This window comes from Ambystoma mexicanum, chromosome 2q, assembly GCF_040938575.1.
Source record: "Ambystoma mexicanum isolate Mex_15411 chromosome 2q, UKY_AmexF1_1, whole genome shotgun sequence".
NCBI lineage: Eukaryota > Metazoa > Chordata > Amphibia > Caudata > Ambystomatidae > Ambystoma > Ambystoma mexicanum.
Genome location: NC_090924.1, coordinates 1,333,649,715 through 1,333,671,763, shown reverse-complemented (window position 1 = coordinate 1,333,671,763; position 22,049 = coordinate 1,333,649,715). Strand labels below are relative to the sequence as shown.

General features: G+C 43.7%; 1 protein-coding gene across 6 annotated transcripts in view; it reads right to left on the bottom strand.

Annotated features, from left to right (window-relative positions):
• The window catches only part of RBMS3 (RNA binding motif single stranded interacting protein 3), a 2,259,106-nt gene that overhangs the window by 168,107 nt on the left and 2,068,950 nt on the right, over positions 1-22,049 (bottom strand). For 4 of the 6 annotated variants that reach the window (XM_069648793.1, XM_069648794.1, XM_069648792.1 and 1 more), the window contains exon 12: positions 1,489-1,509. The exons of the other annotated variants lie outside the window; for them this stretch is intronic. In XM_069648793.1, coding sequence (XP_069504894.1) covers positions 1,489-1,509 — 21 coding nt within the window. The remainder of the gene's footprint in view (positions 1-1,488; positions 1,510-22,049) is intronic. 6 annotated transcript variants of the gene reach the window in all.

Sequence of the window (22,049 nt, the reverse complement as noted above, 5' to 3'; positions counted from 1 at the left end):
GATGCTGCTAATGGCATCGTAGTTAACGGTCACGGGTCATGATCGGACCTAGCGGAAAACGATGCCGGTAATCATTTACCGGCATCGTTTTTCGCTTACCGCCAGGGTCGTAATGAGGCCCAAGATATTATATAGGCCTGAACTAGCAAAAGGTGTCCGTACTCAGCATGGGTTCTGTAGACAGTGTCATGAATCCTTAGATGTTGTCACTTCTCTACGAGGGGGTGCACCTTCCCATGAGGCTAGGGAGGTGAGGCTATGACCCGATGGTCCACCTGGGGGTGGTAATCAGTGGTAGTATTTCATGGGGAGAGACTCTCCCTCTAGGGACAAGGGTGACCATCTAGGAAGAACATGGTACAAGACCCCTTACCCTCCACCCACTTACTTTACCTCCTTTCAGTCTATGAGCCCAACCTTATCAGCCCTCCCTTCCATATGACACACTCCCATGGATATATGTGAGACAGTCTACCCTACAGTTACTGAGACAAGGAATAGTAGGGATGACTTAATGAAGATCTACTTGACAGATACTTTTAATGCACATTTCCACACAAATACATGGTGTGGGTGGTGGCGGGTTATGGTAATAAATGGTGTATGGTGAGTATGGTGGGGGCTGCTGGGGGGAGGGAGTTTCCTCTGCATATAATTGTGTGGAAATGCAAATAAAATAAAATCAGTGTTTTCAGCTATAGTATTTTCTTTCAAGATAATCACATAGATCCCTTAGTATATGAAGCACTCAGAGAAGCTCCATTAAGGTACGATAGAGAGAAGGATTTCTTCATGTTCACGGATAACCTCTATTATGAATGAACCCCAGAAAAAGTTTCTTATCTATGTGGAAGTAGTAACAGGGAAGAATCCTACATACGGGAAGAGAGATGTTGTCCCTTTGGAGAGAGAATGTCTTATAAATCCCAAATGTCTAGGGAAACCTTTTCTGCGGGAGGAGAAGAAGAAGGTTTTAGTACACACAGACTACCACCCTTTCACTCCCTCTCTCATGATGGGCTTTTGGAGAATCCTGAAAGCACCTGTGAAGTAATTGAGAACCCTAAACGGCCAGAGAAAATAAATGTCCAACCGCTCTCTACCATCACCCAAGACACCCAAACTATAATACCTTTCTAAGGGAATAAGGAAGAAATCCCTTGCATTTCGTGTTTGGCCAATGTAGTTGTACAATGTACTTGACAAATCTGTTTGGTAAAGTTTAAAGTCCCAAAATCCTAAGAGAGTTGTTAATCCAATTTATTTTCTTGTGCAAAAACAGCCAACGCGTGTTACGACACAATGTTGTTTTCAAGGCTTTGCATTTGAATTAAACAAACATATTAAGCAAAGACAGTTACAATATTGGTATTGAAATCATATTGAATGTTAAAGCGATCAGTAGCATAATAAGAGTCTATACAAAATAGCATGATACATAATATACAGCAAAGTATAAAAGCATATATTTGAACAATATGTACATACCCTAAAAAGGCAAGATTGCGGCTAGAGGAAAGAGAAAAATACATGTACAAAGAATTATTATTGTTGCATTATGATAGCACTTTAAGTTTGGTAAGGGTTAAAGGGACGAAGGGTTGAGGCTTAACTTTTTCAATTTTAGGTACCAACCATATTTATGGGTTGTTATAGTGTCTCTTCAAAAATATGCATATTCAATACCATTTGGGTCTGTGTGAACCATGCTCCCAAAGTGATTCCTGCTTCCACCAATACAATTCATTACCCGGTCCAACGCGGGCGGCAAAGCCGGAAAGCTGGAACAGCAGGAGTTCAGGCAAGTAGAGCACCTGGATCATGCTGGTAAGGGAAGGCAGTCAATCCATAAGGATCCAACTGATGCAGTATTGCCACAGCAGACTCGGGAACCCGAAAAGTGGCGAGAGACACAAAGTAGAGGTCGGAATACCCTGTGAAACACCAAATGACACTGGCAGATACCAGCGAGATACATGGGTGGTAAAAGGAAACAGTGAACCTTCTGAAGTGAGGGTTGGAGGATCAGCAAAGTACTGAAATCAGGAGCAGGTAGTCATAAGCCCTTGGTATTGCTGAACTGTGCAAAACCATAAACGGAAAAGCCAGGGGAAGGGAGTGATTACCCCTGGTGTTGCACCACTGTGCTGCTGGAGTGCCTGGAGAATAGAGGCATTCATTTGGAACACATAGACCCAGAGAAGGGATGCTCTCTACCTTGTGGTGGAAAACCAAAGAAAATTATACCTGGAGAAGGGAGGCATTCTGCAGGAACCTAATAGTGAAGAAGCAATTATGGGCGATAAGGAATATTGCTTTTTAAACGGGAGCTTTACCTTATGAGTAGGAACTTTACTGCTTGTTGGCATTTCAATCCTGGAACCTTTATGTTGTGCTTTGGAAGGGATTGAGACCTGGGAAGGCAGTCATTCCATCAGCTGAAGAGTTCATCTAACAACTAGAACTGTGATCCACTGTCCAGAAGAAGGAACCCATTCTTCTGGACCCAGAAGATCCACTACCTCTTTAGTTTAGTTATACGTTTGTGGGATAGAAGTAGGTTTTTTGTCGCAGGACGCCAGACTATTTGATTTATATGGACATCCTGACTGACACCTTAATATTTTAGTTGAGGTAGAGATACCCTCTTTGAAATAAGGAAAGGTAGGGTTTCTCTTTAATTTCATTACTAATAAAAGTGTCTATCAACAACAATGCCACCTTGTGTCAAACGCCTCCTCCTGCACCCTACAGCAGACATGCTAACACTCTCATCAATTGGTGAAAATCAATGATCCTGTAGGCTTCTGTTCCAAGTCGCTTATCGCTTGATGTGCTTTGCACTCTGAACTAAACTGTACTGAGAATGGGTGCATGTGACAGGCTTACATGCCCCCGGAGCAGACTTGGGGCAGAGGCAAGAGTTGGCATGCTGCTGCATGGTGAGACATTCTGTGCACTCTCCCAAGCTGTCGCCTCAGCATGTCGTGGTGCAGTGCGTTGTGGTGCAAATATCTTAGAAACGGTGTGCCCAAGGAACTTTATAACGTGGTTTTCAAGGTTGCATAGATTCCTTTCAATTTTGTTTAAAATAAGCTCCATACGATCCTTCTTCAACCACGTTGAAATTTCGATGATTTGAAGCAAGCGTGTCATGTGTGAGGGGGCTGAAATCTGCGAAAGGGGTGAGGTGTCCAAATGTTATGTAGCCATTAATGTCTGAAGGGTCCTAACAGGTAACTATGCACCTTTTGGTGTAGATTGGTGGAACAGTGTGGAATTGTATAAGGAACAAACTAACTGATGTTCTGCTTTTATATATAGGCTAAATTGACACTAATGTATAACTTGTGGGCTGCAATAAGAGGGATAGTAGTACTACAGAGAAGAAGAGGCACAGAGAGTGCATGCATTATGTTAATAATCAGGTAGTGGACATTCGCCAAAAGGATCAAATGAAGCCCTCTGAGCTGCTGTAGTGGCTTAGATGGCACCTAACTCTAATCCTCACGTCACAGGATTGCAGGAATAAGCTAAGGAATGTAATCTCAGTGTTACTATAAATTCTTCCTCCAGAACTGAAATAAAACACACACACACCCACACACCCCCACACACGTTAAGAGGGATTTAAAGAGTAAAGGCACAGAGCACACAAGTGAAAAAAATCACCTGTCCTTATGTACAGTTATTCTGAGCTCCTACATAGATACCATGAAAAATCAGTGCTTTTCAAAAATGTCTCCACCATTGCTATTGTAAGCGCCCAATAAGTGTCTGTGAGGTGGATGCTATCGAGAGTGCATGAAAAACACACAAAAGCCTTTCTAACACGAACATAAGATTTAGCAACATCCTGGGCCAGGTTACAAAAATGTTGCACTGGTTCAAGTGCAATTGTGTGTGCCCTGGTGCAAAAACACATCATTATGAGTATGGTGGTAAAATTGGCGGTAACTCCTGGAGGTAAATTCTGCCACTCACCGCCAAAAAATCAGCAGAATTGGAGGAATTACTGTAGTGGAAATTCAGCCACGGTAATTCGGTAAATAAAAACCATTGCGTCCAATGAACTCAAAAATAATGGGGAATTACACTGGCACCGCCACTTGTAATCCGGCGGTAATTCTGCCAGACCAAGTGGCAGTAAGGGTAATTCAGTTGGGCAATCTTCTGGTAGATTTACCGACAGAATATTTAATTTTTGCATCAGGGCAAAGTTTGCTCTAGTGCTAACACCACTGCGCATTAGCGCTAGGGGAAATGTTGCATGGGTGCAAACATGCATTGAAAGGAGAAATGTTTTGCTCTAGGGCTAAACCGTTCCATATTGCACTATGCAAACTTTGTGCGAAAATGCATTGAAAGAATACATTTTTGGATTAGGGCTTTGTTGACTCTAGTGCTAATACAGTGAAACATTGCAATTGGAATGGTGCAGAGTTTCTGTAATCCGACCCCTGTTAGTTATGAAATAAAGATGTGAAATGCATGTCTGTTATGTCTTTGTTTAGAGAATAGCGACCTTTATTACAAAAAATGTGATGTCTGTATAACATTATTACAATCATAGAAATGTTGTGAAGCATTATAGACCAATATGGGCGGGGGGGGGGGGGGTTATCTTGGTATCATGCCTACCTCCAAGATTTTGCCTGATGAGATGCTAAGGGCAATATGTTGGGGAAAGGTATTACCACAACTGATATTGACAGCTCCTGGGGTGAAATTTGCTTTGTGGACCCCACCCATAACTCCCCTATTTACTCTTTTTTCCACCCTATGCTAATGAGAAAAACAAGAGTTAAAGTTAATGGTGGGATCTCATTCCAAGGTGGCCGGTGAGCAAATGACACTCAAAGGCCAATGTGAGCTCGTCCAGAATATCCAGGTTTTGGAAAGATGGGAGGCAGCTAATGGATGCGGGTGTCTGCTAGAGAGGAGGCAACAACGATAGTGTTTGGATATAGCTTGGTGTCTCTATAAAACAGCTTGCAGCTTCAGTAGTAAGGAGATCTTTACACAAGAATGAACAGTAAAGTTATCACTGTTTTTTTTTTAATTTATTTTTTAAATACGGGTATGATACTTATACTGGGCCTGATTACGACCCAGGCGGAAAACCATGGTGCTAATAGCACCATGGTCCATGCCGGTAACTTACCGACTCTGCCATGGAGAAAGGGGGAATTACCACCCCATTACAAGGTTGGTGGGGCGGTAATTCCCCCTTCCTCCATGGCCCTTCCCCATTCCCATTTTTGCCCCATAGGGCTCAATGGGAATGGGGAAGGCGCTAAGTATGGTACCGGAAATTGCGGTACCGTACTTAGCACCAAGGTCCCTTTGCGGGTCCCTACTTTAACGGCTGGTGTAGACCAGCTGTTAAGGTCGGGTCCCGTAAAGGGACCTTGTAATCAGGCGCTAATGGGTTAACGGCGCCGCAGCCTTTTACGGCGCCGTTAACCCATTAGCGCCAGGGTCGTAATGAGGCCCACTGACATGAACAAATATACATTTATGGTCTGTTCTCTCTTCCAAATATACCTCTGCCGTTTTTTCATACACATATGTCAGTCATAGGTAAGAAATTCTAGCATGGGTACAACATCAGCCTACCTAAAACTAGTATTCATAGGAAAAATTGTTTCTTTACCTGAGGAATGTCATCAATGTACAGTATTAAAGAAACATGTCACCACCCACAAGAGAATAGTTTTACAATCTCAGTAGATTGTAGTGGATAGATGAAAGAATCTGAATGTAGTTATGTATTGCTTATTCCTACTTAGAGAATACTTTCTTTTTTGCCCATTTTACATTAGTGCCGGAAGATTACTCTTTTTTTTTTAACATTACAATACTGATATTAAAATCGGTGACTACTTTACTCCTAAAAAGGAATTATATAAAAGGTTCCAGTTTTGAAATATCCAGATAAGTACACCGCTCTAGCAAATGAAATGACATGAGGATGTGATATGCGAAGGTATACACTGTATAGGTTGGGTCTAGGCACACTTTTTTGCAGAATCATAAAATCCATCTGGGCTTGCAGGTTACAACACTGAATTTGTATCTAAAAAAGGGCGCATATATTCAATTTCAGCTAAAGCAATTTTCACATGTCTCTTTCATTCTTTTGTTTTCCTAACACCAATGTTGTTTTCTTAAAACCGATATATTGCATGAGTTAACAGAAACAAATGTCAAAACAGAAATCTATATATATATATAGAAGTGAAAATGTGTTTGTTTGTTGAGAGGTTTGGGGCAACCGGTTGTTCCTAATAAAATTCCACATTGTTTCACCAATCTGCACAGTTGCCAGTTAGGACCCTGCGGACATTACTAGCTACATCACATGTGGACCCCCCCCCTTTTCCCAGATTTCAGCAAAAGTGAAAGAAATGTTGTGGGTTTGTGGCTTGGAGAAACGTTGTTCCTTCTGCAATTCCACACTGTCTCGCCAATCTGAACCATACTTTTCATAATTACCTGTTAGGACCCTCCAGACATTACTGGTTACAGACATTTGGACAGCCCACCCGTTTCCCTGGATTTTAGCACACGTCAAAATGTGTTTGTGGTTTGGCGAAGAATTGTTTGTTATACAATTCCACACTGTTTCACCAATATGCACCAAATGTTGCATAGTTACCTGTTAGGACTCTCCAACATTACATGCTACATGACATTTGGAGACCCCAGCCCTTTCCCCAGATTTCAGCACAATTAAAAATGTGTTTGTGGATTGGCAAAGCGTTATTCCTTCCATAATTCCACACCATTTCACCAATCTGTGCCAAATTTTGCATGGTTACAAGACAGGACCTTCCAGAAAGTACTGGCTACATGACATTTGTGCACCTCACACCTTTCCCCGGATTTCCACACAAGTAAAAATATGTTTGTGGGATTGTGGCTTGGCGAAGCTTTGTTCCTTATACAATTCCACACTGTTTCACCTATCTGCACCACATTTTGTATAGTTAGCAGTTATTTCTATCCTGACATTATTGGCTACATGACATTTGAACACCCCACCCATTCCCCTAGATTTCAGTACATGTCAAAATATGTTTATTGGTGTGTGGCTGGGGGAAGAATTGTACCTTGTGCAATTGCACACTGTTTCACCAATTTGCACCAGATTCTGCATAGTTATGTAGAGGAGGTCCCAGATATGGCTTGCACTTCAGCCACCCATTTTGAAACACCAGGGACATACTCGCCGAGATATGTGACGTATGAGGAGCAAATAAATCAACAGAGAGCTACACTGGGGCTCTGCCCAGCGCCCATCAGAAGAGAAATACCTGTTGAAGTGCCAATAAACAGACAACCATGGGCAGCACGGTACCCATTGAGACAACCGTATCAACAACTGACACGGCATGAAGACTACTTTCAGACAGTCCCAGAAGAGACCCAAAGGGCCTTAATCGAAGGCGAATGGTGACGTCACAAGGGCCCGGGCAGAGGTACAAATGAACAAACAACAACCAGAAGATAACACACTAAGACGAAACACCATGAATAAAGACATCACAGACATAGAAGTTAAGAAGATGTCAAAATATAAAGAAACACACCCATAAAGCAGGATGTAAATATGCAACAAGCTTACACCAGTACATAGGCTTGTAACGCAAGAAGCTAAGAAAACAGTACGGCTTGCTAAGCTTAGTAGAAGAATAGGGAGGCAAGCGCCAACTATATATCTACCTCAATGCAAAAGCACATTATACAATTGCAACTCCATTTTACAAAAGCAGAATTAAGCCCAGGCTGCTAGTTGTCAAACAGGCCAAGATTCATATTCCAGCTAAAGTTAGGAAGAACGACGGAATCGAAACTTAGCAAGAAGTAGCTCATGCCTAGTAATTCGAGGTCAACCCCAGGAAGGGAGGAGAGCAGCAACTCCGAAGAAATGAAACTTAAGAGCATAGCAGCCTGCCTGTGAAGGTCGAGATAAGGAGGCCCAGGCAGGTGGCGAGGCCAAAGAGAGAATCAAATATGCAAATAGATTGAAAATGAAGCAGTTTAACGGTGTACTGACACGTGACCAGCCAAGCGTGAAGAGTTTCCAAGGTCTGATGTCACCCAAACCCAGAGGATGCCATAACTTTTACTGATAAGAAGCTACAGTTTCGAGGCTGTCCTAAGCCAACAAAATGAAACATAGCCCTAAAGTACTGATTGATGGAAGGGAGGCAGGGTGAATCTTGGGGCATGCCGCTTCTGGGTAACCATTCTGCAAGCTGCTAATTAAAGTGGAGAATTATGCCTAGCGGTGTAACCGACCCAATCACAAGGGACCAAATAATCTAGGGTCCTATAGCTTGTAGAACCAATGAGATGTCGTACTTGTAGTGACGTCTAGCACAAGTGATGTAGAGGGATGGGCATAGACGGCCACCCGATAAGAGTTATCCAATCCTCACACTCCGTTACCATATACAGTTATAGTACCTATACTAAAGTTACCTTTTCCAACCAATAGACTTGCATGACAAACTTTTGAGTGTTACACGTCAATGATGACGAATATTGCCTATAAAAAATGCTGTTTGAATGAAGATTGTGGGAGTTGAAGCGAGACGGGTGATCACATCACTGATGATTTCCTAATGTTTCCCCATTTATTGTACTTGTCATTAAACGGACTTCCCTTTGCCAGACCATTGAGTTGTTCTTATTGATTGGTGTTGGATTAGGAGAATCCTGCACCCCATCCTCCTTAAGGTGCAGCTATCTCTTCTTAAAGTACTCGAGGGTGAGCTCTGATCCCATGGGCCTGTCAGAGGTCACTCCGCCCTCCTGTACACTTGGTAGCGGTGAGAATGGTTTTGACCATCAACTATTGATTATTGATTATTGATAAAACACCTATTGACCGTCGACACGAAGTAACTCTAGGTCTTCGGCAATATAACGAGTCCTCCGCCATTTGGACGAGTAGACTGTGAAGCTTCCCATGGACAATGATAGTATAAGTCTATCTAAAATCTGCAGTGGGTCTGAAGAAACCCGTTTTATACAGAAATCCTTCCATTCCTACGGGCAGTGGATCAGGCAAAAGATTAAAAGAGGCGGTAACAGAGGCGGTGATCCCGAGGATCTGGAGAGGAACAATGCGAGCGGTGAGTAAAACAAAAAATGTAATGCTTTGGAAGTGTCATAGGCATTAGAACAAGTAAGGGAAAAGGTAACGGAGGGAGGTGGAAAAAAACAAAATAGAAGTAGAGAAGACTGCATATATATAAGGGGATAATGACTCGAGAATAATTGAGATAGTAAAGAATACCAGGGGGGACACCTGATATAGTAAAGAATACCATGGTGGACACCTGAGATATTAAAGAATACCAGGGTAGACAACCAAGAAGAGAGAGGATTCCAGGGCAGAGCCCTGAGGAGAGAGTGGATTCACCTTGTTCCTGCGCTGTAATAAAGCGGTCAGAAGAAACGTGAACTCAGTGCCCATATAATAGGAGATTACTAGACTACTACCACGTTTAAAGACGTTGTAAAAGGAGATCTTTTAAAATCCATATCGGGGTATTAATTAGAAGGCAGAGATATTTGTGTCCAGCTGGTGTCTGTATAGTCCGTCAAATGTCTGTTGCGCCTGTTCTGCTGTATGTCACATGTAAGAAATGTTGTTTTGTATTGGTTGAAATCAAATAGGGTTTTTATGCGATTCTATAGTTGAGAGGGAATCGCACATGGATTGATGTTTTTGAGTAAATTGGTGATAAACGGTTTCGGCGGGAAAAAATTGGATTGGAGCTTGCGGTGTTTGGTGCTTGCTCATATTATTGACAAGTGTTAAAATTGCATGGAAGCATTTAAAAGTGGTGTTTAAGCGGATTATAGAACAGATTTAAGCATGGAAGAAATTACACCATTAGCAGACTTATGTAAGTAACTGCCGAAACATGCACCCAAGCTTAAGAAATATAGCACAAAGTGGGTTAAGGGCACTGCCCACAAGATGTTTATGCCGTGGCCATAAAATGGGTCCTTATCCAAAGCCGTCTTACAACACATGACGACTTGCTTGCATAGCACATATACAGGGAAAACACTAGAGAAACACCTTGCTGTTCTAGAACTTTGGAAAATGTTCAAACAGGTGAAGGAGGAAGAGCCACCTGCAGACTGGATATTAAACGTATGCACTAAGGGGGGAGGGAGACACCTATCACACCACCAGCCCCGCCTGAAACAGAAACCACGGGAAGTAAGCTTGTGGGACTCTACCCATTAAGGGAGCTTAAAGCAGCCACAGGGTACAGCAATTCCACATGTGAGTCACCTACTTACAGTAGTGATGAAAACCGAGGGAAGGATCAGGACAAGATTCTTACCTCCGCAGTTCCGAGGGACAAGGAGAGACGCGATGAGGAGAGGAAGAATAAAGCACAGATTAGAGCATCTCTCGATAAGGAGAGAGAGGGAAAGAAATGGAAAGAAGGTGAAAGCAGAACTGATGAGATAGCATTCGTAAAAGACGGATGGATGGAAGGACAGATATTGTTGAAACTCGATGGAAAAGGAAGTAATGATGTGAGACCTATAGGGAGGTTAGAGGAGGCACAGAGAAAGGAGAAAGACAAGGAGTCAAGGGATGAAAGGATAAGATGGAAGGATAGACTGAGGCATTAACAGCTCTATCGCGAAGAGCAAGAGAAACAGCTCGATCGCAAACAGAGAGCAGTCTATGCCTTGGACAGACAGCAACAGCAAGGTTTAGCAGAAAAGCAAAGAGTACATGACAAGATAAGGAGACAAAGGGATGAGGAAGTTTGAAGGGAAAATGAACGTAGAAATTAAAGGAGAAGCGAAGAAGATAAGGTCAGAGAAGAGGCGAGAAAGTGCAAAGAATGTGATGATGTCATAGAACGTAAGCGTAGACAGAGGGCACGTGATCTCGAATATCTGTAGAGGAAAGTTAAAAAACCCAATTCTGTTGTAGAATGGGAAGACATTGAAGAATTCTTCCCTGCGTATGACTCAGTACCAGGCACAACCAGGGCAAATATTGAAGATGACTTCGACACCAGAAGCATCGGGGAAACGATCGATAAGATATATGATGAAATGGGGTTAGAACAAATACCCCAAGGGGAAAGGGAAGACGAGCGCCTGGAGAGCACTCAGCTGTATGACACTGAGGATATCACCCAAAGTAGTGGGAGCAGGAGACTGTCCCTGGACAGACTAGAAATCAGTAAAAATGATGATGACACAAGGAGTTGCGTGAATTGGGAACAATCATTGTCCGACTCCGGAGAGGAAATGGAGCGCGAGACAAATGAAGAAGGGAGACAGCATGGAAGGTGGCTCCCAAGGGACAAGGGGGTACGATGGTCGGTTGCTAGTGAGTCCGCACCGCGGACTTTAGAGTCTGCCACACAGTCGAACCTGGATGGTGTCAGCAGCACCCGCCTATGTAGACAGGTTGAGGACATTGCCAGACAGACAGCGATGCAGGAATATTACCCCAGCGATAGACAGAAGAGCTATGAGGAAAGAGAAAGAAGGCTGCGCATTCCAATTTCCGCTGCTAGAAAAGGGGGAGCAAGACCGCAATATATTCCATGGCCACACATGGATCGCGAAAACCTGAAAAATAAACTTCCAATGCTGACATCGGAGCCGGGAAGTGGATACACGAGTTAGAAAAAATGACAGGGGGTGTCACGTTCGCAATAGGGGACATTAAAAGGCTCCTGATCGCAATACTTGGTGAGAGAGCAGACAATGTGTGGACCCGGGCAGGGTACCCTGGGATAACCATTATTAACACTGCTGACGACGGAGCACCATTTAATAATTGCAGAGCAGCAGTATGGAAAGCGCTACAAGTGCTGTACCCAGACACTTCCTATATGGGAGCTATAAAGACTTGCAAAATTAAGGAGTCAGAAGATTCGTTGATTTATATCCCGAATTTCCAAGACACGTGGGTGCTCGAAACGCATGAATCTTGGACAAAATCTGTACCGGTGTTTTACCACATATTGTGCCAAGGGTTGCCAGAGCCAATGTAGAAAAAGCTGAAGTAATTGGTAGGGGTTGAGGCTAAACCTTGGGCTGAAATACAGTTAACTATTGCTCATTACTGTAGATTGTTGCAAGAAAAGAATCGGAAAAAGGAGGGAACACGAAATGGTGAGGAAGCGAATCTGGTGCAAAAGAAATTATTAAAGTATGCTCTCGAAGGAGCCATGCTAAATAGCCCAGCTGAACAGAACTTACAACAGGTGGCTAACCCACTGCAGAACAACCAGGGTAACGTAGGAAAGTACCCAAGGGGAAGAGGATTTAGAGGAAGTGGATGGCAAAGTAATCAAGGAGGTTTCCAGAGTAATCAAGGAGGCTTTCAAAACATTAAAATGGCCAACACAGATATGTCAACTGGACAAATAATCCGACCACCGCCAGCATGTTGGCTAGTGGAATGACGGGGCATTTGGCGCGCACATGTAGAGGTCAAGAAGTGTGGCAGAATAGCCAAGGAATGGGAGCAGGCACAACAAATCCACCTGTGATCTCACAACAGGGTAATGCACAAAACCACACAGTGCAGCAGCAAGCACCAGGCATGCAGCAGGGTGCGCAACAAGGGGTTCAACCCCCGAACATGGGGAATTTTCCTCAAGGGCAATTTCAACAGGCACCACCGCAATCGTCTCAGGGCACAAACTCCGGAAGGAGAGGCAGCCCTGGGAATGGAGAGAATCTGCAAGTGTACAGTGGACCGAACTTATATATGAAGTAGGACAGCTCACTGGGAACCCTGATGTGCTCTATCCTATCAGTGACACCAGACCCTAACAGGGAACCAAGGGTGAATGTCGTCATAGGGGGTAAAGAATATTCCTTCTTAGTTGACACAGTTGCAACACGCTCGTGCATACGAGAAGGCAAATTTTCCTTGTAGGCGAAGCCATAGATACTCAACGTTTTACAGGAGCTCACAGTCGAGTTCCCTTTACAGACACACTCCCAGTCTTCGTAGGAGAGTGCGAAATGAATGTACCTTTGTTGTATTCACGTCAGACCCTAGTAAACATTTTGGGTCGAGACTTAATGACAACATTGAATATGACAATATCATTCACAGAGGAGGGCATAGTATGCTCCACTCCAGGAAATCATTATTCAAACTTATGCGAAATGATCAGGGCATACTCAGGACACATAGCCATGAGGGCCGTACCTCTAGAGCCAGAGGTCTTCGCATATGGCATGCGTGTGCTTATGGCAGAATTGCCAGGCCTCGCAGATAGAACTATGAGAACCCCTGATGAGTTTCTATTCAGACCAAGAATACCTATGCATGAAGAGGAGGGACAAATATTTCCCTTGATAATACATGCTGCAGCAGTACGAGGGAGAGTAGCATTGGTTGAAGGCTATGATGATGAAGGCAGACAATGGTGCGCAATTATCGCCATTGAAGAAGGGTGTCGGGTGACTTACGTCACCAATGACGATCTGTTTGCAGAACAAGCAGACTCAGAAGAGACAAGAGTAGAAGTGAGTCTCATATTTTGCGTAAAAATTATCAAAAGAGAAGTACCTCAGAGAATGATGTTGCACTGGTACGTCTGGAATACTTGGATGATCACATGGCCCGAGTATGGACTACAGGACCATATGACGTGGGCCTCCTGAAGGGGGTGGGAGAAGTGAAAATTAAAGTGAAACCTGGAGCAATTTTACAGAGGGTGCAACAATATCCCATGTCCAGAGAGGTGGATAAAGTGATTGCGAAGACAATTTCCTCCATGATGGATCAGGGCATCCTAGTGACGCCACAATCACACTGTAATACAGTGTTTTATCCCGTCAAGAAATCAAAAGGATGGTCGTGACATTTAATCCAAGATTTAAGAGCATTAAATGATATTGTTGAAGCCGAGTTCCCTCTAGTCCCTAATCCATCTACAATCCTATGCAACATACCCATTGAGGCAAAATATTTCACAGTGTTTGACTTGAAAAATGCCTTTTTCTCAATCCCGTCGCACCGTATCTCTCAAGATCTGACGTTATTCAAATTCTGACAAATGTGTCTGAAAAGCATGAGGTTGCCACAGGGGTACTGTGAGTCCCCTTCCATATTTAACAGAGTCCTACAGATGGACCTAAGCAATATTGCATTAGATAGTGTCGTCTTGCAGTATGTAGATGACATCCTAATCTGCAGCACCACAGAAGAGCAATGCAGGCACGATTCTGTTAAGCTACTGACCATACTGGCTGAGAAAGGATATAAGGTTGACAAGAAAAAGCTTCAGTATTGTCAACAGGAAGTGCTGCACATAGGCCAACTCATCTTGCATGAGGGAAAAAAGGTGACCCCAGAAAGGGCTGAAGCTATCATGAACACAGCAAAGCCACTCACGATAAAGCAAATGCAGAGCTTTTTAGGCCTGTGCAATAATGATAGAGCAGGGGTCTTCGATTACAGCTTGTATACCAAGCCCTTGCTCCAGGTTTTAAAGAAGGCCCAGGTGACAAAGGAAAAGATTGAATGGACCGAGGCAATGGAAAAGGGGTTTGCAGAACTCAAGAGAGCGATTTGTATGGCTCCAGTTCTCGGGATTCCTAATTACGCAGAGGATCTCTACCTATTTTCACACACAGATGGCAGCGTTATGACGGCAGTGCTCGCTCAAAGAACCTCTATGGGGTACAAGCCCCCTGTGTATTACAGTGGGAGCCTGGACCCAGTCATGAGAGGCCACTTCCCATGCGAACAAAGCTTAGCTGCCGCAGTGTTCGCTATAGAAAAGTTGACAACCATTGTAATGGGATGTTCCATGACGTTGTACGTCCAGCACTCATTATTTGCCATCTTAGAGAAACCAAAGGGTACGTTGACATCTCAAAGAGCTTCTGCATATGAAGTGATCATATCTAATCCATCGATCAAAAAAGTTTGATGTAAAACAGTAAACCCAGCTACGTTAGTAGCTGAGCCAGTCAATGAAGCAGAGCGGATACATGACTGTGCAAACTATGAAGAATTCTATGATGAAATCCCCAGAGTGAAAGAAAATGCCCTGGCGGGAGGTGGGATCGTTTTTATTGACGGTTCTTCGAGAATCGACCAAGAAGATGGACAAAGATATACAGGCGTTGCCGTATAAGTACTCGTCGGTGCATGAAAACCATTGCATATTCGGCACAGGCTGCAGAATTATTGGCGTTGATATTCGCCATTGAGAACCACGCAGACCAGGAAGTGACGGTGTACAGTGACTCTGCCTTTGTGACATCCACAGTTCACGCAGGACTAGCACGCTGGAAAAGGAGGGGCTACCTCCAAGCAGACGGCACGCCAGTGCAGCATGCAGCCTTATTGGACAGGCTGATGAAGGCACTACAGCTCCCAGTGGGTATAGCAGTCGTGAAATGCGCCGCCCACACCAAAGGGACAGATTCCGTGTCACGCGGAAACCACGCAGCTGACACGGAAGCCAAGTGCATGGCCTCCAAAAGTGAGATGATCATGGAAGCGGAAGTGGCGTGCACCCATAAGAGAATGATGGTGGCATGAACCACACCCGAAGCCTATAGTAATATGGGGCAGACACAACTAATGGAGCATCAAGGGGAGGCACCGCAGGACGAAAAGAACCTGTGGAAACGTTGAGGGTGTTCTTTAAACCCCTCTGATGGTTTGTGGTGGCAAGACAGCACTGGTAAACCAGTAATACCTGTAGCCCTACTAAAAATAGCATTGGAGCAATTGCATTACCCAATTCACATGTCAAAAGTGAATTTAGCAGCAACGCTCACGGAAGACTGGTTTATACCTAATTAAGCAGAGCATGTTGCATTCTTTATGGTGAACTGCATAATCTGCCAGCAATTCACCGCTGGGCACACATTAAAAGTAGTGAGAGAACCTCCTCAATCTTTTGAAAGGTCCAAACTGTGCCACATTAGCGGTCGGAGATTTTAATAGATGGTATGGCAATCAAACTGACAAAGAGGCCACCAATCTCGAAAACTCGTTACTAAACATAGACTATACCATCACAAATAAAGAACCAACCATGAAAAATGGACACCAACTAGATTGGATAATTACCAATAACCTTGAAACACACAACTACCAAACCAAACCTTGTATTTGGTCAGACCATTACAGTGTCTCATTTCAAGTCTCACTTCCCTTACCTAAAGAAAAAAATCCCAATCCCCCCAAAAATGCTATGCAAAGGAACTTTAAAAACATCAAGAAAGAACAACTTGAATCATGCATAAAAGATTACATCGCCACCTCTAAAGAAGAGGACTCATGCGAAATTATGATGTCGACTCTCTTAGACCATCTCAATAAGCTAGTAGAGAAAAACGCACCCTTGCAGACCAAAACATTTAGAACCAAAAATACAAAGAAAGAATGGTTTTCTAAAGAACTACTCGAGCTTAAAGGGGACAAAAGAAAAAAGGAAAACAACTGGAATAAAAAACCAACACCTGAAAACAGGGAAAAATGGAAAAATATAGAAACAAAATACAAGAAAGAAATAACAGAAGCCAAGAAACAGTATTTCAACAAACAAATTTTGGAAGCAGAAAATGCCTCAAGCAAACTTTTTAACATCTTGAAATCCCTAGACAAACCCTCAGTTATATCGCCACCTTTTATACCATCCCAACAGGAATGCGACAATACTCAAAAAGCTTTCTTTGAGAAATTAGAAAAGGCTAGAGATAAAATCACAAAATCACAACTAAACAAATCCACCATGATTAAAATGCCAGCTGAAGAACCACTTGAAAACATAGAACCCTTTCATTTTTCACCTATCACCACAGAAGAGATGAAAAGAACACTCGTGTCCATGAAACCTACCTCGTGCGCGGAGAACATCTTACCCGCCAAAATAATCTTAGAAAACCCAGACATCTTCGCCCCTATACTTGTTAAGATCATCAACACTTCCTTTAGGGACCAACTAGTCCCCCAGGCTATAAAAAAGTCACAGTTACCCCACTAATAAAAAAACCGGGCCTGGATCCAAGAGACCCATGCAACCTTAGGCCAATAACCAACTGTAACTTCCTGCTAAAGAATATGGACAAAGTAGCCACGGCACAACTACAGGCACACATTGAGGCCTCTAACGCGCTACACACACATCAATCAGGGTTCAGACCATCTCATAGCACAGAATCAGCCATGCTCGACTTACAGACAAAGATGCTTAGCATCTTAGACAAGGGGAAAACGGGACTTCTCATCCTGTTAGACCTCAGTGCTGCCTTTGATCTCCTGGATCATAACCTGCTCGAAACTGCCTTAGGCAAAACAGCAAACTGCTCACAGGAGGCAAAAACATGGATAATGTCCTTTTTAAAAGGCAGAACATCCCGAGTCCATTGGGGAGACAAATTCTCAATGGAAAGGAAGATCCTCTGCGGGGTTCCCCAGGGAGCCAGCATGTCCCCATTGCTGTTCAACCTCTACATTAGATACTTATGCTACATCTTAGACCATGCTGACATATTCTTTACCAACTATGCGGACGATACGCAGCTGGTACTGGAGCTCAGTGGGGACCATAAAACCGATAACAACAATCTAAGTAGTATCTATAACATCATAGAACAATGGATGGATTCCAACTGGATGTGTTTGAACGCCAGCAAAACTGAGCTGATGATCTTCGGATCCACCCAAGCCAGAAAATCACTGCCCCATGATTATGCAAATTTCAAGATCAAGGATGCTAACATCAAAGTACTTGAGAAAGTAAAAACTTTGGGTATGATGATGGAAGCGTCTTTAGGAGCAGAGGCCCAGACTCAATACATAAAAAAAACCTGCAATTACTACTTGAGACTCCTCAGAACTATTAGACCGTAGCTCACGGAGAACAACTGTGCCACAGTAGCCAGAGCAACCATCCTTTCCCATTTCGATTATGGGAACGCACTTATGCTAGGAGCCAACAAAAAAAACATCCAAACGTTCCGGATTATCCAAAATAACGCAGTTAGGATAATTAAATGCAAACTAAATCTGACCACATCAGTGCATCTAGGAAGGAACTACATTGGCTCAAAGTGGAGAGCAGAACCCACTTCAAGGCTCTCACAATAGCCCACAGATGCATCCACGGGAAGGCACCAGGCTATCTAAAATCGAAAATACGTTCTTATGTTCCAAGCCGCGCATTGAGATCCTCGGATCAAAATAGGATCGCAGTGATGCCACACAAACTTAGATCTGGACTGGGAAAATCCTTCCCAGTCATTACAGCAGGCATCTGGAATAATCTGCCAGCCCACATAAGGAAAGAATCTAACTACTTACGTTTTTGTAAATTAGTGAAAACATATCTTTTCAACTGACCACGTTCATGACCCACTAAATCATTGATTCCAGGAACTGTCCCTTCCATTTCTGTTGTCTTTGTGTCCACGTTTCTGCGCCCCGAAACTCGCGAGTTAACGGCGCAATACAAATAATTAAATAAATAAAATAAAATAAATAGAAGTCATCCCCTGGCCAAATGGGCCTTTTAAGCACTTACATATCGACTACGTCGACATGATTCAAGTGTGTAATGGGTATAGGTACTTAATTGTAGTGGTGTGTCCATTCTCTAGATGGATAGAAGCAGGTCCATGTACACACCCAGACTCTACCTGTGCGGCCAAATTTCTGGAGAGGGAAGTGTTCCCTAGATGGGGGATGTGTGAGGTGATGAGATCAGACAATGAGGCTCATTTTGTAAATGCAGTTTTTGAACAGATCAGCTGTTGCTTGGTATAAAGCACAAGTTCTCATCGGTGTATCATCCGGAAGGTAATAGTATCTGAGAGAGGCTCAACGGCTTGTTAAAAGAAAGGATAGCCAAGTTGAAGCTTACTCTAAAGAGGGGATGGTTGCACCGCCTTCCACTGGCATTGTATGCTCTTCAGAACCAACCAGGCTCCGATCATCATCTTACGCCGCACAAGATAGTCACAGGTAGAAGAATGAATACTCCCCTAACCCCTCGAGACAGAGCTAAATGTGATGCCCAGCCAACCGAGAGGTCCTGGGATCCGAATTACAAGAATATCTCAATTGCATGACATCCAGTCTTACTGTAATTTCAGACCAACTAGAGCGACGACGAAAAGGGTGCAGCACAGCACAAAACACAGCAGGGGACGCTACAACAGACCCAGCTCAAGGTCTACGTGTTCCACTCATCTTTCCTGGAGATGTGGTGGTAGTAAAAAAGCACACGAGGAAAAGGTGGGACGAGCCAAGATTCAATGGCCCTTTCATCATAGAGGACTGCACTCCTTCAGCTATGAAACTGCAAGGCAGGAGAGCATGGATTTTTCTCAATGACATTAAGCCCTATATCAGAGAAATTCCTCTAGCTGCACCCCACCATGAAGTAACTACAGACAACGGGGAAGAACCTCAGCACGTGCAGACGAGATCCATGACGAGAAAGAAGGACGCATGAGCAGCAAAGCCAAGGCAAAGCACTCTTGAGCAAATTGTGGCTTAAATTGGACATTTCTTCTAAGCAAAAAAGAGGGATAAGGACATAAACCGGACACTCTGTGCATCCTAGTTGAATGGTGAAGAAGAAATTGCGTATGTAAGCCACAACACGTTTTGTTGATACGAACCTATAAACCAAGCCACACTTAAGCATTGTTGGGAAACAAGACTTTAACAGACAGCGATCAAGGACTTTTACCTTAAGAGCAAAATACAGTATCCTGAATCATCCAATACCAAGACTTTGTTGTGCAGCACTTATGGTGTCCCCCAGCAGAGATATCACAAGGGATGTGCTAACCTACTTTCAGTTAGTATTGGAATCATATCTATCACTAGTAGGGAGGGTTACCAGTGTCTCAGACTTCATCCAAGACCCTGCCAACAAGAAGATAATCTGGCAACTACTTACCATCTTCGCGGAAGCCTTCATTGAACTGCCTGAATACAGTGATAAGGACACAAATGCTTCCACCACAGGTGATTATAGATGAACTTGTCAATACGCTTTTCTTTCGCATCATAGAGGAGTGCCCAGCTATTGTCAGGAGAACCACGGACACCCTTACTTTTATTAGAGATCCAGCAAACTCTGAACTCTTGAGCCAGCTGTGGACCAAGCTAAGTTATCTGGTCGCAATCCATGCGTCAGAAAAGTGTAAGCATTATTCACGTCAAGGGAAGAGCCTACACTCCTGAACCCAGCAAGGCAGGACAAATGTCCCTGTCATCTGAGGACAGCCGACTGGCTCACAACGTCCCCTTCTGCCTAGTAACTGACTTTCCGGAAATGGTGGGGAGACCTGTCGAGGTTGACGTCCTCACGTTCATCAGAGATCCAGCTAACGTTGCACAGATGGGAACGCTCCTCCATGGCATCATGCTTCAAGTGGAGCTGTCCAACTTTCAGAGAGATTACATGAGGCGATTCCAGTGAAACCTTCCTCTGAGGGACAGATCTAGGAAACCGAGGCAAGCACTTCATCTTTCCTCCGAGGGACAGATCGAGGGAGCAGAGGCAAGAATTCACCTTTATTTGTTTTGATTGCCATTTTCCCATTTCTTCTCATTGAACAGTGTGCAGCATGTCCTCAGGACTGAAGAAGATGCGCGGGGTGGACTGGGAACCCACCTACTTTTAATATACACAGTAAAAGTGACTTATCAAAGTGTTAGTCTAACCTATTTTTCTATAGTCTAGCAAGGATACTGCATCCGGTATCATGAGACAATCGTCACCCACAAGAGGAGGGACACTTGTGAAGCACCAGACACTTTATGATACAAACAGTTTGAGAACAAGTGAATTGGGGGAAAACAATAAACATTTACATTTTGTTATGAGCGGGATGGGGGCCCAGAACAGTAACCTGGTCCTCCCACAAGCAGAGGGGCGCCTTCGCTTCTCTGGAAGAAAATGCTGCCGCCTCACGTACCATACCATCATGTATCCATGCATTGTGTTTATCATTATTTTGCTGTCATTAACGATCAGAGCTGCATTTTTTCTTGGTGCACGAAGCGTTCCATTTTCAGTGCACCCACCTGATGATGTACGCACGAGTCCCACAAAAGCACCCAGACCCTATATAGTTATTCCAGTCCCGAGAAAATCTCATGGTATATAAATGAACTAAAAATGAATGTAATTAGCAGTGACACATACACACTTGAGGTAACGAATGAAGAGAAAAGCTGGAGACAGGGTCAGCACGGAATGAATGAAAATTTAGCACTGACAACTACACGCACACACACACTGAATGCACATGAACCAGGGCATGTGTCAATGGCCAGAGGACCTCAAGCAAAGGCAATCGAGAGCATGAGACTGCCTACCGAACAATTAGCCCCAGAAAATTGTGAGAGAAACTGAGAAGAATTAAGATAAAATCCAACGAAAGAAGACTTAACACAAGCCTTTAAAAAGACAGAAGCGGTTGTAGGAGAATTCACTGCAAAGACACAAATGTTAATAGATCATTTATTCCCGTTTATAGCTAGAGCCAAGAAACTACATGAGGAACTGAAAAATAAAACCGCAGAGACTGTACTGACAATCACACAAGGAACAAGTACCAGGCCCACGATGCAGCCATACACTGGGCCGGTGACAGGCTGGTGGTTAAAGGCATTTATAGAGGGCAGGAAAAGAATGCAAGAAGAGAAGGTGAGAATTGTGAAACCTCCACCTACCACATCGATGCAGATAAGGAAACCTGCTCCATCGACCAGAATGCCCGAGAGTCCCCCAGCAAGGAAAAACCACACAGACACGTTTAGAGATGTAGCTATAGTTAACTACAGAAAGACATTAAGAATCAAGAGGAGCCTGCATGAAGATAACAATGAACTGAACGACTACCTGGACAGCACAGCACATCTAGGAAACAACATTTGGTACCAGCACATGAAAGAAGTTGGAAGAAGCATTAGAAGGAGAATGCTTTGTTTGTGTACTCCTACCGTACAGCATGGGGAAATCCAAGATTTTCGTGGC